The sequence below is a fragment of the Ovis canadensis genome, chromosome 1, assembly GCF_042477335.2.
Source record: "Ovis canadensis isolate MfBH-ARS-UI-01 breed Bighorn chromosome 1, ARS-UI_OviCan_v2, whole genome shotgun sequence".
Classification (NCBI taxonomy): Eukaryota; Metazoa; Chordata; class Mammalia; order Artiodactyla; family Bovidae; genus Ovis; species Ovis canadensis.
Window position 1 is genome coordinate 262,200,480 of NC_091245.1, and position 17,749 is coordinate 262,218,228.

Genomic DNA, 17,749 nt, shown 5'->3' on the forward strand with positions numbered 1-17,749 from the left:
ACTGGAGACTTTTTATTTGGTGAATAAACAGCTCTCTTTTTAAAATTTCTCCCTTCAGATAGAGACTGTTGAATTTACCATGATAAACTAGTTCAACTTTTAATGTCATATTTAATAGTCCCAAATATTAAGGTTCAGCTTCATATTATCACAGCAATTTAACTGTCAATGTTGCTTAATTTAACTATCAGTGTTGCTTTGTGTACAATCATGCAAATTCCTCTACAGAAATGGGGTAGAGTCTCTGCCCTCTACCTTAAATTCTACAAGGATCATCTTTTCTTCCTGCTTTTAAAGTATTAAAACTTTTTCTCTACCCAAGCACAAGGACAAGGAGGAAATGGCTTTAGTTTTCCCCTGAGATGTCATTTGAAGTACCAACAGCAATTCATGAATTTTTTTGGAGGCTTTTAAAAATGGATAACTTTGGTATACCATCAAAATATAATAATACACTTACTTAAGAAGCTAACAATTCTTAATATTTCTTAAACCAAGCTGTAGTAAAGTTTCTATCATTTTACCTAGAGAGGAAAGCCTGCATCAGCAACCCAACACCCTATGCAGTGTTCCAAATCTCAATATAGCTTTCTGGGGGCAGCTGAGGAGACTCCTCAATTTTTATACTGTCATTCAGAACAGACATAAGAGCCAAAATGAAGAACTAAGTTTCTAAGATTCAAATTAAATCCAAATATTTAACAACCCACCAAGGAGATCGGTATTTACTAAGAAACAAAGCAAGAAATAAAACTTGAGTGATCCTGTTTAACTGGAAAACTTTCCTTAAGCCGCTGAAGAGAAACTTTAAAACAGCCTTCAGAACAAAATCCGGTTCTAATCTGTAACCACAGTATAGATATTGTGCATAACCCCTGACCCCCCCTCCAAAGACCATTCTCCTCATTTTAAACAAACTAATCAGGGCAGGTCTTGAGCCACAAAATACTTGCTATGATAGCGGTGTATGGTTTTTGCCTCATATTATAAACACTTGAGAACAGCTCTTTCTACTAATTAAGACTGTAAACATCACAGAGGGGGTATACTACACCTGATCCTCATCACCCATTAAAATGCTCCACACACAATATATATGAAAAACTTGCCTAATCATCAAAAGAATTCCACAAAACAAGATGACAAAGCAGAGCTCTGTTAGCACGGCAGTCAGTCCTCGCTAGGTCAACATTTGTATTCATATTTATATATGAAGACATCATTGGTGACATGGTTGCATTTTCAGATAACAAGAATATGGAGAGATAGCAAAAAAAATTATGGGTATTAATTTTGTTGGAAGATGATATTATACTAGTTCAAGGGTCTAATTCCAAAAAGCATATTTATTTATAGCTATTGTAAATGCCCTCTGGCCCCCAAGATCACTCTCCTTCTCCTAAGCAAATTTACCATTAAATAGGCAAGACTTGTCAGGTCAGCTCTTAGATCTAATTTCTTGTTCAGAAAGAAGTCTTTCTGTTCAAGAGACAGGAAGGCCCCAGGTCATTCCCCAAGTTCTTGTCTATTCAGTTCAGTTCAGTCACTCAATCGTGTCCGACTCTTTGCGACCCCATGAATCACAGCACGCCAGGCCTCTCTGTCCATCACCAACTCCCAGAGTTCACTCAGACCCACGTCCATCGAGTCAGTGATGCCATCCAGCCATCTCATCCTCTGTCGTCCCCTCCTCCTCCTGCCCCCAATCCCTCCCAGCATCAGAGTCTTTTCCAATGAGTCAACTCTCGTCCTCTATGTCCTGATCCCTCATCTGTAGGATACATGGAAGAAGAGATTCAAGTTGATGAAGCCACCTCAGGGCAGTATAAGGTGTGTTGCTGTCACTAGATTGTTAAGAGATCAAGCATGGTAAAATGGATCAGTTTAAAGCCAAGCGTATGAGAGTTCCAATTTGCCTTCAGCACTTGCTGGCTGGTGGCCTTGGGCAAGGCCTCTTACAGTCTGAAAGTCTGCCTTCCCTCACCTTTGTATTGAGGATCCATCCTATGGGAATATAAGGATTAGAGATACCTAATGCAGGTCCTAAATCTATACACATTAGCAACCTCCTTTCTAACTTTCCAATGAGCTTTCCAAGGTTAGCCATGACTGACTTTGACCTCATTTCTCTAATTCTGTGAGACCTTATGCTGCAGAGCTGTTAATTGGTTTCAGAAAGGAACTGAATATGTTATTTTTCTTACTGTCTCCATTAGTTTACATAGTGAGTTAAGAAATCAGCACAATGCTCGTTGCTATTTCAGGTCATCCCAAATTGTTGTCAACTGGGGAGGGGACCATCCACTCAGCCCAAGACAGAGGATCCTATTAAATTCTAACAGTCCTCTGAATGTATTTTGCAGCATTTAAAAAATAAACTTAAAGAAAAAAAAATATACAAGCCATATAGCCACATCTCTGAAAATTTACAGATACCGAGAAAAGGGCGCGGCAATTACCTAATCCACATTCCACAGTTCCAGCCCCATCCTTTTAGCCTCCTCTCCCTCCCCTCCCCGCTTCATGAGGCCTGAAGAAGCCTGTGGGTGTGGACTTAGCCAATGTGGCTAACCCAGAAACAGCACTTGTGTTTCTGGCTTTCCACTTAAAAAGCAAGCATATACTGAGACTTGGAAACCAAGAGATCTCCTTGTAATGCCAACACCTTGCCTAAATAAGAGATAATCTAGACCAGCCTAACCCTCTTAGTTAGCACGGTCTGAATTTCCAGCACTTGTAAAATCATTAAAGGAACTGCATAAGAGCAGTTTCCCCTCAAACAGTAATAATAATTCTTATTTTTCTGAATTATGCATCAACTTTTGGGGAAACCTGTCATTAGAGGATTTTCTGTCTGCTGACCTTTGCTTTCTCATCTTGGAAGTGTTTTATTAAGTAGGGCACCTTGTTTAAATACAGGTCACTGCTCCTGTCTCCCATGAGGTTTTGCAGTTCTAGTTACTAGCGTGATACATACACAATTTATGACTTTTTTTGGTCTTCGATGTGGCTACACATTTGTCCTTTACCACTACCATCCTTTTTCCTAAACTAGATTTAAGTGAATCAAACACAGCTATTTCTTCTTACAATTTGGTATGATTCAGAAAAATAGTTTTAGGAAATGCCTTTTCATAGATTATAAGGGATAGAATAAGATAAATCTCAAAACAGTAAAATGAATGCATGGTTTTTAAAAAGAAATGATCAAACATTTTAGCAGGTTTTTTTTTCTGGTTTTGTTTTTTTATGTTTAAACTCCCACATGCACTGCTAGAAGTACTTTCGATTGACTTCCACCAGAAAAGTGACTAATTACTCTGAAAGATCCTCACAATCAGTGATCTGTTTGAGGCTATCATACTTACAGTCTACGAAATGTTTCTTTGTTTGGCAAATCCTGGTGATATTCACCTAGATATAAATATATACAAAAAGCCAAGTATATTTCTGGGGCCTGATATTATTGTCTGTCAAAATATTAACAGTTTTAAAATTTGTGTTTGAGGCCCTAGAAAATTATCAAGGAATCCACACAATTTAACTTGGAGTAGTTTAGTCTAGCTATTCTGAAAAAAAAGAAAGCACAAGGTTTTATTACAGAACTTGAGCTTAATCTCGGGATCCAAATGTTCCAAGTTCAAATAAATCCCCCACATGCCTATTTGCTCCTCTGCCAAGTCTGAACAGCTGAAAGCAAACGCCGACTTGTGCCTACAAACAGGTAAATTAGCAGAAACTAAATCACCAAGTGACATAAAAGCAACACCCAGAAGCAAACCCCCATTAACCTTAAAGGTGAAATAAACAAAATGGTACCTGTTCTTCCTCTCTTTGGTTTCTCAGCATCGATAAATATTTTCTAATTGCATGGAGAGGATATTTTTTGAAATAAGAGAATCTTGACTGAGGCAAAAGATTATCCATGATGAGGAGATCACGAAGATCCTTATTTGCCCCTCCCTGTCAGCAACCACATGAAATCTAGAAGCTTCACAATTCCTCAGATGCCTAGAGATTTGCTTGTAGCTTGACCACTTTCCTGCAAACAAAGCAGATGTTCTTCTCCTTGCTGCTTCCTCTTTCAGGTGGAATTCATGGTGAAAGCAGACTGCCGCGTCCCAGGGCCGCCTGAAAGCTTCCAGAAATGCAATACCCAGAGGGCAGCAGGAGCCAGGAGGAATCCAGGGGCTGGTCTGCCGGATGCAAATTGCTTAGTGGTAGTGATGTGACTGTCCTATTTCTAGCAACAGCGTTCTGTTGCAAGCTATGTTAATATTAGGTAGCTGGTGACTTTCCACACCCACAGACTCTCATGAGGTTTAATCTTAATTCTTCTGACAGCTTTTCTAGCTCTTAAAGAGGACATGACATGGTTTTTTCCTGTTTCTTTCCAGTATTCTTATCAGCATGAGCACACACACACACACCCTCAGCGGCATCTCAGTTCTAAAGTGTTGAATCATTCAGCCTTGAGAAGCATTGTTTCAGAGCATTTCTAAAAAAAAATTAACAAATTACTTCAGTCTTCATCCTTATCAAGGAGTTCAATGTCAGCACTTAAAACGGTTGGTTTACACTATCATGCATTATGCAACTTGCCCAGTAACCAGATACTTTATGTCAGCTGAACAATAGCTGCAAACAGATTTTGTTTTGAGTTAAAAGGCTTCTCTCCATGAATCCTTATCACATACTCACAGGCTGAATCCTGGAACATTAAATTTCTCCAGACTTTATTCTGAGCTTAAGGAAGAAAAATGTTATACATTTACTTTCTAACTCTTATGAAAAGGATTCATGCTTAAAAAAGAGAACATGGTAAGAGGTCTGTGGTCATAAAGGACATGAAATCTTAAAATTTGAAAGTTCAATATTTTCTTAATTCTCTATAGAAGTCACAGGGTTTCTGAACAAAGTTCCCTAGTAGGTTTTGCTATTTTATTACCCTTTTTATCTTTGCAGTAGCTGGTTTGTTTGATGAAACATTTGGCCACTTTTCTGAGGGGCAGTCATACATAGTCCAGGGTATACATCAGCCAGTGATTTGCTTTCAGGTGAAAGAGGAAAGCTGGTCTTTTCCCCTTCAGAGAGAACACTGAAGGCCAGAGTGCAGAGGTCAAGCAGAGCTTGGGGAACTCATTTTGCAGCCTGCGCCTTTCCCCTGCATAGCCTCCCTGACATCCTGGTTGGGCTACTTGCCTTCAGGGAACACACTCGATCAGCTAACATGGGCTGTGCTGTGAGCAGCCAGGCCATCTGTCAGGCTGGCGTCAGCCCACTTGCAAGGTGATCTTCCAGTCTCGCCAGGGCCAGGCTGGCAATTCCAAGAGGTCCCTTGCATAATACTGCTAAGGCTGGCTCCTCGGAGGAGGCCCTGCCCTCATGACCCCCCTCCAGGTGCACTGCTACATACTCACGGAGGCTCTTGCAGCCCTCTTCCTCCACAGGCTGGGGACAGCCCACTCTAATAGTCGCAGAGAAGCACCATGCTTTTGAGCCACCAGAAGGCTAAGGGCATGTGTATTGTGCCCTCCCAGCCTGGTCTGGCCCCGGGAAGAGGGGTGGCCTTCAGGGCACTGGTCACAGGCATAGGTCCATTTATACACATGCTCCAGGAAGCCACAAGCTGCCCTTTGGCTTCTCTTTTTGAAACTATCAAAAGCTTCACAGAGGCCTCTTATGCGGGCAGGGCCACACCCCCACAGCACGGCTGGTGATCAAAGCCTCTTCCCAATGGAGCAGCGCAAAGCAGACCTCATTTCAAATGGTTGTTTCACGGTCATCTTTTCCTGGGTTGAGGAGAGTGATGAAAAGAGATGGGGAGGGAGGAAAAAACCTCCAAACCAAAAACTATCCTGACTAGATTGAGCATGAAAAGAAAAACTGGTGAAGCAAATGCAATTAAAATTCCCTTAGGTGTTTAGTTGGTAATAAATACAAATTGTGTCTAATATTTACTAGGCCTTTGGGTTAGGTACTGTGCTAGATTCCTTACATGTATCATCTCATATAATCCTATAGCCCTCTATGGGGTAACTGAAGCTCAGAGAGGATAAACAACTTGCTGAGGTCACACAGCTACAAAGTAGAGAAGAGATTCCAATCAAATAGTCTGACCCCAGAATATCGATTCCCAATTAGTACAATGCACAGCTTCTCAGCCCATTACAGAAATGGATTCTGAGGACTCCTCTAAGGATTAACTGAAAAAGGGAAGGTGTGGATATGCCTTGTAAAAGGAAAACACAAATGTCAATGATGGGAATTTACAGACCAAGATGACAAGGTTTGAGACCAGGTGCATCTTCATAAAGAATCATACACCTTCCTACCCTGGATTCTCTATAAATAAGAGAGAATTATTATTTACGTCTTCAAGATTTCTTTGTGAGATGATTCTAGTGATCTTAAAGAGTTTGTATCCATGGATACAGGTTTTCTGCTTTGCAAATGTTGAAAACTGCTATAATCTGTTTCTGTTTGACATAGGCTGCAGTGGTCCATTTCTCTGAATATTTAACACAAACATGGTATGGGATTTGACACACCCAGTTTCTCAGGTAAATGTCATCATCCCTTTGTGCTCACAGTGTCCACCCCTGGCATCTCAGCCTGGAGGGGTTCCATGTTGATCACCACCATGACTCAGCTGCCTTGGCGAAAGGCAGTCGGTCAGAGTGCTGATGTCTGCAGTGTGTCTGCAAGAACCAGAAGAACTCTGTGTAGCTGCTTCAAGTGATAAGAGGTTTATTCCACTCCCTGCAAAGAACACAATAAAGAGCGGAATGACGACCTGTTTGGACTCCCTCCCACCCCTTGTCCTTTATTCAACAGAAAAATAACCAGCAGAAATAACAGATCAGGAAAGGTACTGATGGAGGCTGCAATCTCACTAGGAAAGGATATTCATGTGTTCTCTTTGATTTCTAAGAACTACCTGGTTTTTCACAAGCAGCTTAAAATATGGGGAATCTCAGTCTCTTCACTTGAAGAGGAATATAAAGAGGCAAAACCAAAGCCAGAAAAAATGGTGACAATGTGGTGAAGAGAGAGATTTTAGTTTATTCCTTTTCAAACATCGCAGAAGATGAGATAAAAATGCGGGTTTGTGAAGCCACCTAGCAGCACGCATTGCAAACAGTAGGTATTTCATTAATGCATGCCAATGTAATTTGTTAAAGGGGAAAGGCAAAAAGGAAAGAATGGGACCCAAGTATTAAGTTTCTGATGAGAAACAGGAAAGGAAAACAGAAAACATATCTCCAGGATACCTTTAAGTGGGCGGAGTTTCCCAATTGCATCAGGACAAAACTAAAACCACATCAATTTCTTTCTCTTTTTCTTTTAAAACCGTTAGAGTTGAGAGTTTCGTTCTCTGGGAGCTACTCCAGCCCAGATACCAAGTGACCGGCAGGCAGTTTGGATGATGGAGAAGCAGCTAGCCCTAGAAACAGAAACCATTTTTTATAATGAATACCACTGAGAAATCACTCTTCCAACTAGGTCTGTGGAAACTGGCCCAGCCTCCTGGTCCCCCAAAGACAGTTTTACATGAAATCAGGAGAGAGGAAAGGGAGGCATTTACCATTGGTCATCAGGACAAGTTCACACAGCACCAAAGTCTGCTTTTCTATGCAATTAAAGCACTTGTGCCACTTCCTATGACATTTTCTCGGTGCCCCCACCATGCAGGGGTAATTGTATCTGTTTATGGTTCATCTGATGCGAAGAACTGACTCACTTGAAAAGATCCTCATGCTGGGAAAGATTGAAGGCGGGACGACAGAGGATGAGATGGTCGGATGGCGTCACTGACTCAATGGACATGAGCTTGAGTAAACTCCAGAAGATGGTGATGGACAGGGAGGCCTGAGGTGCTGCAGGCCTCCTGAACTGAATGGTGCATTTGAGGATTTCCCTGGTGGCTCAGATGGTAAAGTGTCTGCCTACAATGCGGGAGACCCGGGTTCAATCCCTGGGTCGGGAAGATCCCCTGGAGAAGGAAATGGCAACCCACTCCAGTACTGTTGCCTGGAAAATCCCTGGAAAATCCCTGTTGCCTGGATGGAGGAGCCTGGCAGGCTACAATCCACGGGGTCGCAAAGAGTCAGACACGACTGAGCGACTTAACTCACTTCACCAGTGGCTCAGCAGTAAAGAATCTACCTGCAATGCAAGAGCTGCAGGACACACAGGTTTGATCTCTGGATCAGGAAGATCCCCTGAAAGAGGGCATGGCAACTCCAGTATTCTTGCCTGGAGAGTCCCATGGTTAGAGGATCCTGAAAGGCTACAGTCCATAACAACTTAGCACACACGCCTGATGGTACATTCTTACTTTCCCAGAATGCATGTTCAACTCCCACCCAAGTTCCTATTATAACCACAGTTCAGCCAGTGCAGAAGACTTGGGTTCAATACCTGGGTCCAGACGATCCCCTGGAGAAGGGAATGGCTACCCACTCCAGTATTCTTGCCTGGGGAATTCCATGGCCAGAGGAGCCTGGAAGGCTAGAGTCCACAGGATTGCAAAGAGTCAGACGTGACTAAGCAAATAACACTTTCACATATGCACTTTTTTATAGGTGCTAATCTTTTATCAATACATTCTTTGTCAATTATTGCAAATATGTTCTCCTAGTTTGTGGCTCACTTCACTGTTGGTTTGACTTTTGTTTTTCAGAGGGAGATGGAGTTTTTTATTTGCTTGTTTTGATGAAGAGTTCTTAATTTTAATTTTGTTATGTACCAGTCTTTTCCTTTATGAATTACCTCAGGGTTCTATGAACGAGGGTGCACAGTTCAAAGCAGACTTACTGCCTATTTTTGTAAATAAAGTTTTATCAGGACATAGATATGCCCATTCTTTCACGTGTTGTCTGTGATCACTTTCCTGCTACAGCAGCAGGGCTCAGAACTCCTAAGATATTTACTCTCTGGTCCTTTACCCCAAGGTCATAAAAATCATCTACTTTTTCCATGAGAGTTGTTCCTTAATTTCTACCAAATGGAAATGGTGTGCTTTTACTTTTTTTAGTATTTATTTTTATTTATTTAATTTTGGCTGTGCTGGGTCTAAGTTGTAGAACTTAGGGGCCTTTGATCTTCATTGCACCATGCAGGATCTTTAGCTGCACCACGTGGGATCTAGTTCTCTGACCTGGGATTGAACCCGGGTCCCCTGCATTAGGAGTTTGTAGTCTTAGTTACTGGACCACCAGGGAAGTCCCAGGAGCCTCTTTGCAACTTTAGTATATCTCTCTCTGTTGGTAAACTTTCTCATTTTCCAGATTAGAAAAGAGTTGTAAACTAGCCATCACAGGCTAATTTTGTTTATAAAACAGTTTGGTTGGTAACATTTTAAAAATTAAATGCAAGCGTTTAAAGTCAGATTTGACATAAATATTTGAGTTTCTGATTTCTTTTGAAAGATTAGAAGTTCGAAAAGTCTTGGCCTGCCTTCCACAGTGGTGACACTCTCTTAGGAGAGAGTAGTAGGTCTGCTGCCTCCCGCGGGTGGGCTGGCCTCCCTGATGACGCTGATGCTGTTGGCCTGGGGACCTCATCTTGGCCAAACCTGGGTCAGCTCCTTTGAGTTTTCTTTTTAACTATGTCCCAAGATTGACTGCTTAGTTTTGGCAAAAGTCCTGCTGGGTCAGTTTAGATTAAATCTTTCACCTTCATATCTGATCACCATGACTTGTCTTCAGGAAGAATCCTATTGAGTTGATCTAGTAAGACTCTCCTAGCCTTGATATTTCCTCTTAGTAATTTTCCATCCATTGACCCCCAACCCTGCTCTTTGGCTGCTGTTGGGCTGCACCCTGAGGGCCTGCAAGCCTTCTCATTGCTCAGCCTTCAGACCAAAGAAAGAGCCCAGGGTCAGTGACAAAGACATCAATAGTTTATTGGATCTTATGAAACTGAAACAAAAGGTCCTGGGGCAACACCCCATCATGTATGGCAGATGGGAGGCAAGACGTGACAGCAATCTTCACGACTGGGGTAGGAGGCTACCATTCTTAGGGGCAGTTGATGCGAGGTTGACTCATCAGTTACCAGGGAAATCAACATCAAGGGCAGGGGACAAGCACAAAGGCAGATATCCTATAATTAAGAGGATTTGGAGAGTCATTTGAGTGGAACAGGGCTTGGTCAAGCAGGGGATTACAGAGAACAAGAGAACTGCCATCTTGTATGACCTGACCATCCTGCAGTCTCTGCTTGTCCTTGGTACTTTCAGAGTTGAGTGCAATCTCTCTGCCCCACTGTCAGGCCTCCCTTGTGGTAGTCCCTCTTGAATAAAGTCTCCTTTATCATCTTTAACAAGTCATGAATAATTTTTTTCTTTATCACAGTGTAGGTAAGAGGCTCAAGAGAGTTGTAACACATGTTTGGGTTAATGTCTTCCGAACTTTTTACATGATTCTAGTACAGTGCTTCTCAGTCTTTCATATGCATATAAACCACCTGGTAAGCCTGGCATGAGTACAAGATTCTACACTTCTAACAAGTTGCAGGGTGATGCCAATGTTCCACATCCCCCTCCCCAACACCGCCCCCCGCCCCCGCCGCCATTCTGGCTGGCGAGATTCCAGCACCTGTCCTGGAATACACAACCAACACTATCTCAGAGCCTCCATTGGAAACTTCCATTCTGATGTCTTGTCCGGTGAGTTTCCCCCATTATGTTCATTGCAGTTTGCTATTTTTCTATTCATTTGTTTCTTTTATTATCTCCTCCCTTGCAATGTAAGTTCCATGAGGATAAGAAACACACCCACATATCAGTCATTCCTAACACCCAGAACAAACAGCAACAAATTGGAAGCCAGAGCACAGAACAAGTGGCCTCTGACTTTAGAGAATAGAGGAGCTGAAGCCTGAGACAACAACACAGACAACTGAGAAGAAATCCAACATGGTCTGCAGAATTCCCCAGAGGCTCAGGAATTGGCAGAGTGAGTAATTTTGGAAGTGGGAATGGACATAGGAAGGTCAGTTGGAAAGCTTTAAGAAGCATTTGGGGGCTTCCCTGGTGGTCTAGTGGTTGAGAATCTGCCTGCCAATGCAGGGGACACAGGTTTGATCCCTGGTCCGGGAAGAACCAAGCCTGTGCACCACAACTACTGAGCCTGAGCTCTGGAGCCCATGTTCAACCACAAGAAGTCTCTGCAATGAGAAACCCGAGCACGGCCACCAAGAGGAGCCCCCACTCGCCACAACTAGACCCTGCTTGCAGCAACAAAAACCCAGCACAGCCATAAGTAAATAAATAATAGCCCTTTTAAAAGAAGAAGAAGCAGCAGCATTTGGACTAGACCCCTTCTTGCTTCCTTAATGAGGGGACTGAAATTTCCTTTCAGAAGATTGGTGTCTATCTTCTCTCCTGTTCATTTGGTTCTTTGGGTTTGTGCCCCTCCTTTTTTTTTTTTTAAGACGTTGACTGTCATTTGGAAAGACACAAAGGTGAAGACCAATTCTCCCTGTGTGCAGCTGCCACCTTTTTCATTCTTTACATCTCAGCTTAAATAACACCTCCTTGGAGAGGGTTTTCATAGAGAATCTATATTCCGTGGAATACCTAGACTAAGTTTCCCCTGACTTTTCTCACTAACTGAGTCCTTTCTGGTGTAACTGGTTCACTGAGCACAGTGAACTCATAGGGTGACATAAAAATAAACATTATTTTAGATGCCTACTGTCCCTTTAAATGTGTTCTATGAGGAGTGTGTGTGTATGTGTGTGTGTGTGTGTGTGTGTGTGTGCAGCCTTACCTTCCTCTATACAGGACTAAACTTTTGGGCCCTCCCCAGGATGTTTTTAGGAACTGGAAATTCCTACAATAACTTTAAGTCACAAGCACAGTTTCAATTTTATACTGCCTCATCTCAGGAAAAAATTTTCAACCTGATTTATCTGAGTCTTCTCCCCTCCCTCCAGCTGAGACCTGCTAAGCACTGACTATTTGCAGTAGAAGAGAGAGGAGTGGTCCTCCTGCTCGTGTTCCCAGTCTAGCATTTCTCCTCATCCCTCAGATTGCTGAGATTTCTGGATCTGCCAGTGCAAAGGCAGGGGATAGAAAGAGAAATAATATGGATGGAAAGTTCTTTCTTGGCTGATGCTGCTGTAAGATTTCCTCATCTCTCTGGGCCTGGGAGTTGTTTAGAACTCTATCTTCCCCTGATGGTTTTTCATTCATTAAAGCCTTTAGCACCAGCTCAAGTTCTCCTCTCTACTCCAGGCCTGCCACCATCTTGTAACAGATGTCAAGACTTACTAAATTGCTTAATAAGACTTCTATGGCCCTTTTTAGATATATAAAGTATTTCTATATATTTTCTAGTGTGCTTTAATTTTTACATTTAGATACTTAATACCATTCAAATTTTATTTTGTACAGTCATCCCTTGGCATCTATGAAGGATTGGTTCCAGAAGCCCCCTCAAATACCAAAATTTGTGAATGCCCAAGACTCTTATATATTTATAATGGTATAGTACCATCAGCCCTCCACATCCATGCACTCTGTATCTGCATTTTCAACCAACTGTGGTTATGTTATTTTGTATATTACAATTTTATAAAATCTGCAGATCTTGGTGTCTTCAGGGACCCGGAAACAAACTCCTGTGGATCCTGAGGGATAGCTGTATTCAGTTCTAATTTATGCTGTTTACTAGTTTACTAGGCCTGTCACAATGAAGTACCACAGACCAGGTGCCTTAAACAACAGAAAAGTATTTTCTCACAGCTCTGGAGGCTAGAAGTTTGGGATCAAAGTGTCAGCAGGGCTGGTTTCTTTGAAGCCTTTCTCTTTGGCTTATAGACGGCCATGGTCACTCTGTCCACATGGGGTTCCTTCTGCACATGATCTGTGTCCAAACTTCCTCTTTTGTAAAGACCCTGGTCATATTGTATTAGTATCCACCCTAATGATCTCATTGTAAACTAAGTAACACTTACATGTACTTATCTCCAAATACAAACACATTCTACAGGACAGGGGATTAGGACTCTAACAAATGAACTTGGGAAGGTCTGGGTGAGGGTGGGGAGACATAATTCAGTCAGTAACAACTTGGATCTATTTTCAGATGCTCTGCTTATCCATTTCTATGTTATCACAGGTATAAACAACATACTATTAGAAATTAACTTTTCTCTTTTTAAAATTTATTTATTTTTTAATCAGAGGATAATTGTTTTACATAATTTTGTTGTTTTCTGTCAAACCTCAACATGAATCCAGCCATAGGTATATGTATATCCCCTCCCTTTTGAACCTCCCTCCCATCTCCCTCTCCCATCCCACCCTTCTAGGTTGATACAGAGCCCCTGTGTGAGTTTCCTGAGCCATACAGCAAATTCCTGTTGGCTATTTGTTTTACATAGAAAGTAACTTGTCTTAATGGTTTACAGCATTCCTAAAACTTTCTCCAATCCCTTCCTTCTCCTACTAGAAACAAATCTCTCTCACTGGATTTTACATGAATACATGTGATAACAATATTCCCTTCATACAGAGATGTGTCCACTTCTTGCTTCAAACTTGTGGGAAGAGAACAAATTAGCCAAGTTGGCGTGTTCAGACTCTCTCGTCCCACGCTTTGTAAATAATGACTATGTAACAACTGAGATCCTGTTACAGCACCGCGCACGTGCGTCATGAAGTGCGCATGTGCGTCATGAAGTACTCATGACAGCTACCTGTGACGGCTAGGATCATGGGCTACTCTGTGCTGTATGGATATATGAGCTCCACCTAGAAAGCAGTGGCATTACACTGCATCAAGTCTCTGGCCACTGTGCCAGCCAGAAGAGAGGTTGTGCTGGGTTAGGCTAGGCTATGGTAGCTGCTATGGCTGCTGCATCAGCCAGGAGAGGATAAACGTGTCTGCAGTTCCTATGGCTCCTCAACTCTTCTTCCAGACTCTTAACTTGTGCCTTGCCTACCCTGGGTTCAGCTGACAGTGTGAACGGCAAGATAATTGGCATTACGAACAGGGTCAACAATACAAAACTCAACTGTAAACTCCTAGGGCTCAAATAATTAATGTCCAAAAATTATCATTTGAAAATTCATATCTGACATTGTTAACAGTTTTTTAATGACTTACAATACTTCAAAGACTGTGTTGTGAGTTTTGCTTGCAACGTCTCCTAAGTACCCTTAGAGTAGAACACAATATCACAGTAATCCAAGTCTATGCCCAACCACTAATGCTGAAGAAGCTGAAGTTGAACGGTTCTATGAAGACCTACAAGACCTTCTAGAACTGTCACCCAAAAAAGATGTCCTTTTCATCATAGGGGACTGGAGTAAAGAAGTAGAAAGTCAAGAGATACCTGGAGTAACAGGCAAGTTTGGCCCTGGAGTACAAAATAAAGCAGAGCAAAGGCTAACAGAGTTTTTCCAAGAGAATGCACTGGGTCATGGTAAACACCCTCTTCCAACAACACAAGAGACGACTCTACACATAGACATCACCAGATGGTCAACACCGAAATCAGATTGATTATATTCTTTGCAGCTGAAGATGAAGAAGCTCTATACAGTCCGCAAAAGCAAGACAGGGAACTGACTGTGGCCCAGATCATGAACTCCTTATTGCAAATTCAGATTTAAATTGAAGAAAGTAAGGAAAGCCACTAGACCATTCAGGTATGACCTAAATCAAATCCCTTATGATTATACAGTGCAAGTGGCATACAGATTCAAGGGATTAGATCTGACAGACAGACTGCCTGAAGAACTATAGACAGAGGTTTGTAACATTGTAGAGGAGGCAGTGATCAAGACCATCTCCAAGAAAAAGGAGTGCAAAAAGGCAAAATGGTTTTCTGAGGAGGACTTACAAATAGCTGAGAAAAAAAGAGAATCTAAGAAGGCAAAGGAGAAGAAAGATATACTCACTTGAATGTAGAGTTACAAAGAATAGCAAGGAGAGATAAGAAAGCCTTCCTCAATAATCAATGCAAAGAAATAGAGGAAAGCAATAGAATGGGAAAGACTAGAGATCTCTTCAAGAAAATTAGAGATATCAAGGGAACATTTCATGCAAAGATGGACTCAATAAAGGACAGAAACAGTATGGACTTAACAGAAACAGAAGATATTAAGCAGAGGTGGCAAGAATACACAGAAGAACTACACAAAAAAATTCTCATGACCCAGATAACCATGATGGTATGATCGCTCACCTATAGCCAGACATCCTGGAGTGCAAAGTCAACTGGGCTTTAGGAAGCATAACTATGAACAAAGCTAGTGGAGGTGATGGAATTCCAGTTAAGTTATTTCAAACCCTAAAAGATGATGCTGTGAAAGTACTGCACTCAATATGCCAGCAAATTTGGAAAACTCAGCTGTGGCCGCAGGACTGGAAAAGGTCAGTTGTCATTCCAATCCCAAAGAAAGGCAATGCCAAAGAATGCTCAAACTACCATACAATGCCACTCATTTTACACGCTAGCAAAGTAATGCTCAAAATACTCCAAGCCAGGCTTCAGTTGTGCATGAACTGAGAATTTCCAGATGTTCAAGCTGGATTTAGAAAAGGTAGAGGAACCAGAGCTCAAATTGCCAACATCCGCTGGATCATAGGAAAAGCAAGAGAATTCCAGAAAATCATCTACTTCTGCTTTGTTGACTATGCCAAAGCCTTTGACTGTGTATTACAACAAACTGTGTAAAATTCTTCAAGAGATGGGCATATCAGACCACCTGACCTGCCTCCTGAGAAATCTGTATGCAACAGATATGCAACAATATGCAACAGACTGGTTGCAAATTGCGAAGAGAGTAAGTCCAAGCTGTATATTGTCATCCTGCTTATTTAACTTATATGCAGAGTACATCATGTGAAATGCCTGGCTGGATGAAGCACAAGCTGGAATCAAGATTGCTGGAAGAAATATCAATAACCTCAGATATCCAGATGACACCACCTTTATGGCAGAAAGCAAAGAGGAACTGAAGAGCCTTTTGATGAAAGTAAAAGAGGAGAATGAAAAAGCTTGTTTAAAGCTCAACATTCAGAAAACTAAAATCATGGCATCCAGTCCCATCACTTCATCACCAATAGATGGGGAAACAATGGAAACAGTGACAGACTTTATTTTCCTGGGCTCCAAAATCACTGCAGATGTTGACTGCAGCCATGAAATTAAAAGACACTTGCTCTTTGAAAGAAAAGTTATGACCAACCTAGACAGCATATTAAAAAGCAGAGACATTACTTTGCTCACAAAGGTCCATCTAATCAAAGCTATGTTTTTTGCAGTAGTCATGTATGTATGTGAGAGTTCAACTATAAGAAAGCTGAGCAATGAAGAATTGATGCTTTTGAACTTTGGTGCTGGAGAAGACTCTTAATAGTCCCTGGACTGCAAGGAGATCCAACCAGTCTATCCTAAAGAAGATCAGTCCTGAATATTCACTGGAAGCACTGATGCTGAAGCTGAAACTCCAATACTTTGGCCACCTGATGCAAAGAACTGAGTCATTGGAAAAGACCCTGATGCTGGGAAAGACTGAAGGCAGGAGGAGAAGGGGAAGACAGAGGATGAGATGGTTGGATGGCATCACCAACTAGATAGACATAGGTTTGAATAAGCTCTGGGCATTGGTAATGGACAGGGAAGTGTGACATGCTGCAGTCCATGGGGTCGCAAATAGTCAGACACAACTGAGTGACTGAACTGAACTGATCTGAGAGTAGGAATAAGGCTCAAAGAAGTAGTTACTTGCCTGAGGGAATACAGCATTTAAGTGACCAATTGACAGTTCCAGTCCAGTTCTATTTAACTCCAAATCCCAAACTCTTAACTATTACACAATATTGCCTTCATAGCTATTTAATGTCTTCCTCCATCTCCAAGCAGAATGCTTGGTGCACAGAATGTGCTTATAGAATGAACTAAGCTGAAGAGCACACCCATCAACATTTATGTCATCCATTCCATGTAAAGCCCTGTGACTAGTGAGCTGTTTTAGGTCTGGATTATGGTGGTTGAAGTAACAGATATGTGGTCAGAGATCTCTCCATTCCCATTACACATGGAGCCTGTACTTCCAAATAAAGACAGTCACCTTTTCCAGCCTGTGTACTCTAGGTCTTTAACATAACTTTGCTCAAACCAAGTTCCATTATAGCTGTTCACTTAATGCTACCATTCCTTAGAACACCAAGCTAATGCCATAAAAAGTTCTTACTGAAAGGTCAAAAATAAAACAACTGTTGTGAAGATTATCATACTGGCAGTCAACAAATGATCATTCTCCTTTATGACTAGAGAATTTATACACTGGTTTATCTATGAGCTTCCCTGGAGGCTATGGTGGTAAAGAATCCGCCTGCAATGCAGGAGGCCCTGTTTGGGTTCAATCCCTGGATTGGGAAGATCCCCTAGAGGAGAGCATGGCAACCCACTCCAGTATTCTTCCCTAGAGAATTCCATGGACAGAGGAGCCTGGCAGGCTACAGTCCATGGGGTCACAAAGAGTCAGACACGACTGAGCGACTAACACTTTCACTTTACCTAGAGCAGTGTACTGCATAACGATGTATATGATTTGGTGGGTATCTTAGTCAGCTTGGGCTGCTGTAACAAAATAATCACAGATTGGGTAGTTTAAACAACAGATCTTTATATTCTCACAGATCTGCAGGCTGAGAAATCCAAGATCAAAGGGATAACAAATCTGGTGTCTGGTCAAAGCTCTCTTCCTGGCTTGCAAACA

General features: G+C 41.9%; 1 protein-coding gene across 2 annotated transcripts in view; it reads right to left on the reverse strand.

Moving 5' to 3' along the window:
* ATP2C1 (ATPase secretory pathway Ca2+ transporting 1) overlaps positions 1-4,358 on the reverse strand; it is a 160,470-nt gene extending 156,112 nt beyond the window's left edge. The window contains exon 1 of one of the 2 annotated variants that reach the window (XM_069565559.1): positions 3,820-4,358. In XM_069565559.1, coding sequence (XP_069421660.1) covers positions 3,820-3,927 — 108 coding nt within the window. In that variant the 5' untranslated portion in view covers positions 3,928-4,358. The remainder of the gene's footprint in view (positions 1-3,819) is intronic. The other variant, XM_069565589.1, reaches the window with a different exon arrangement.
* Positions 4,359-17,749: the final 13,391 nt, after the last annotated feature.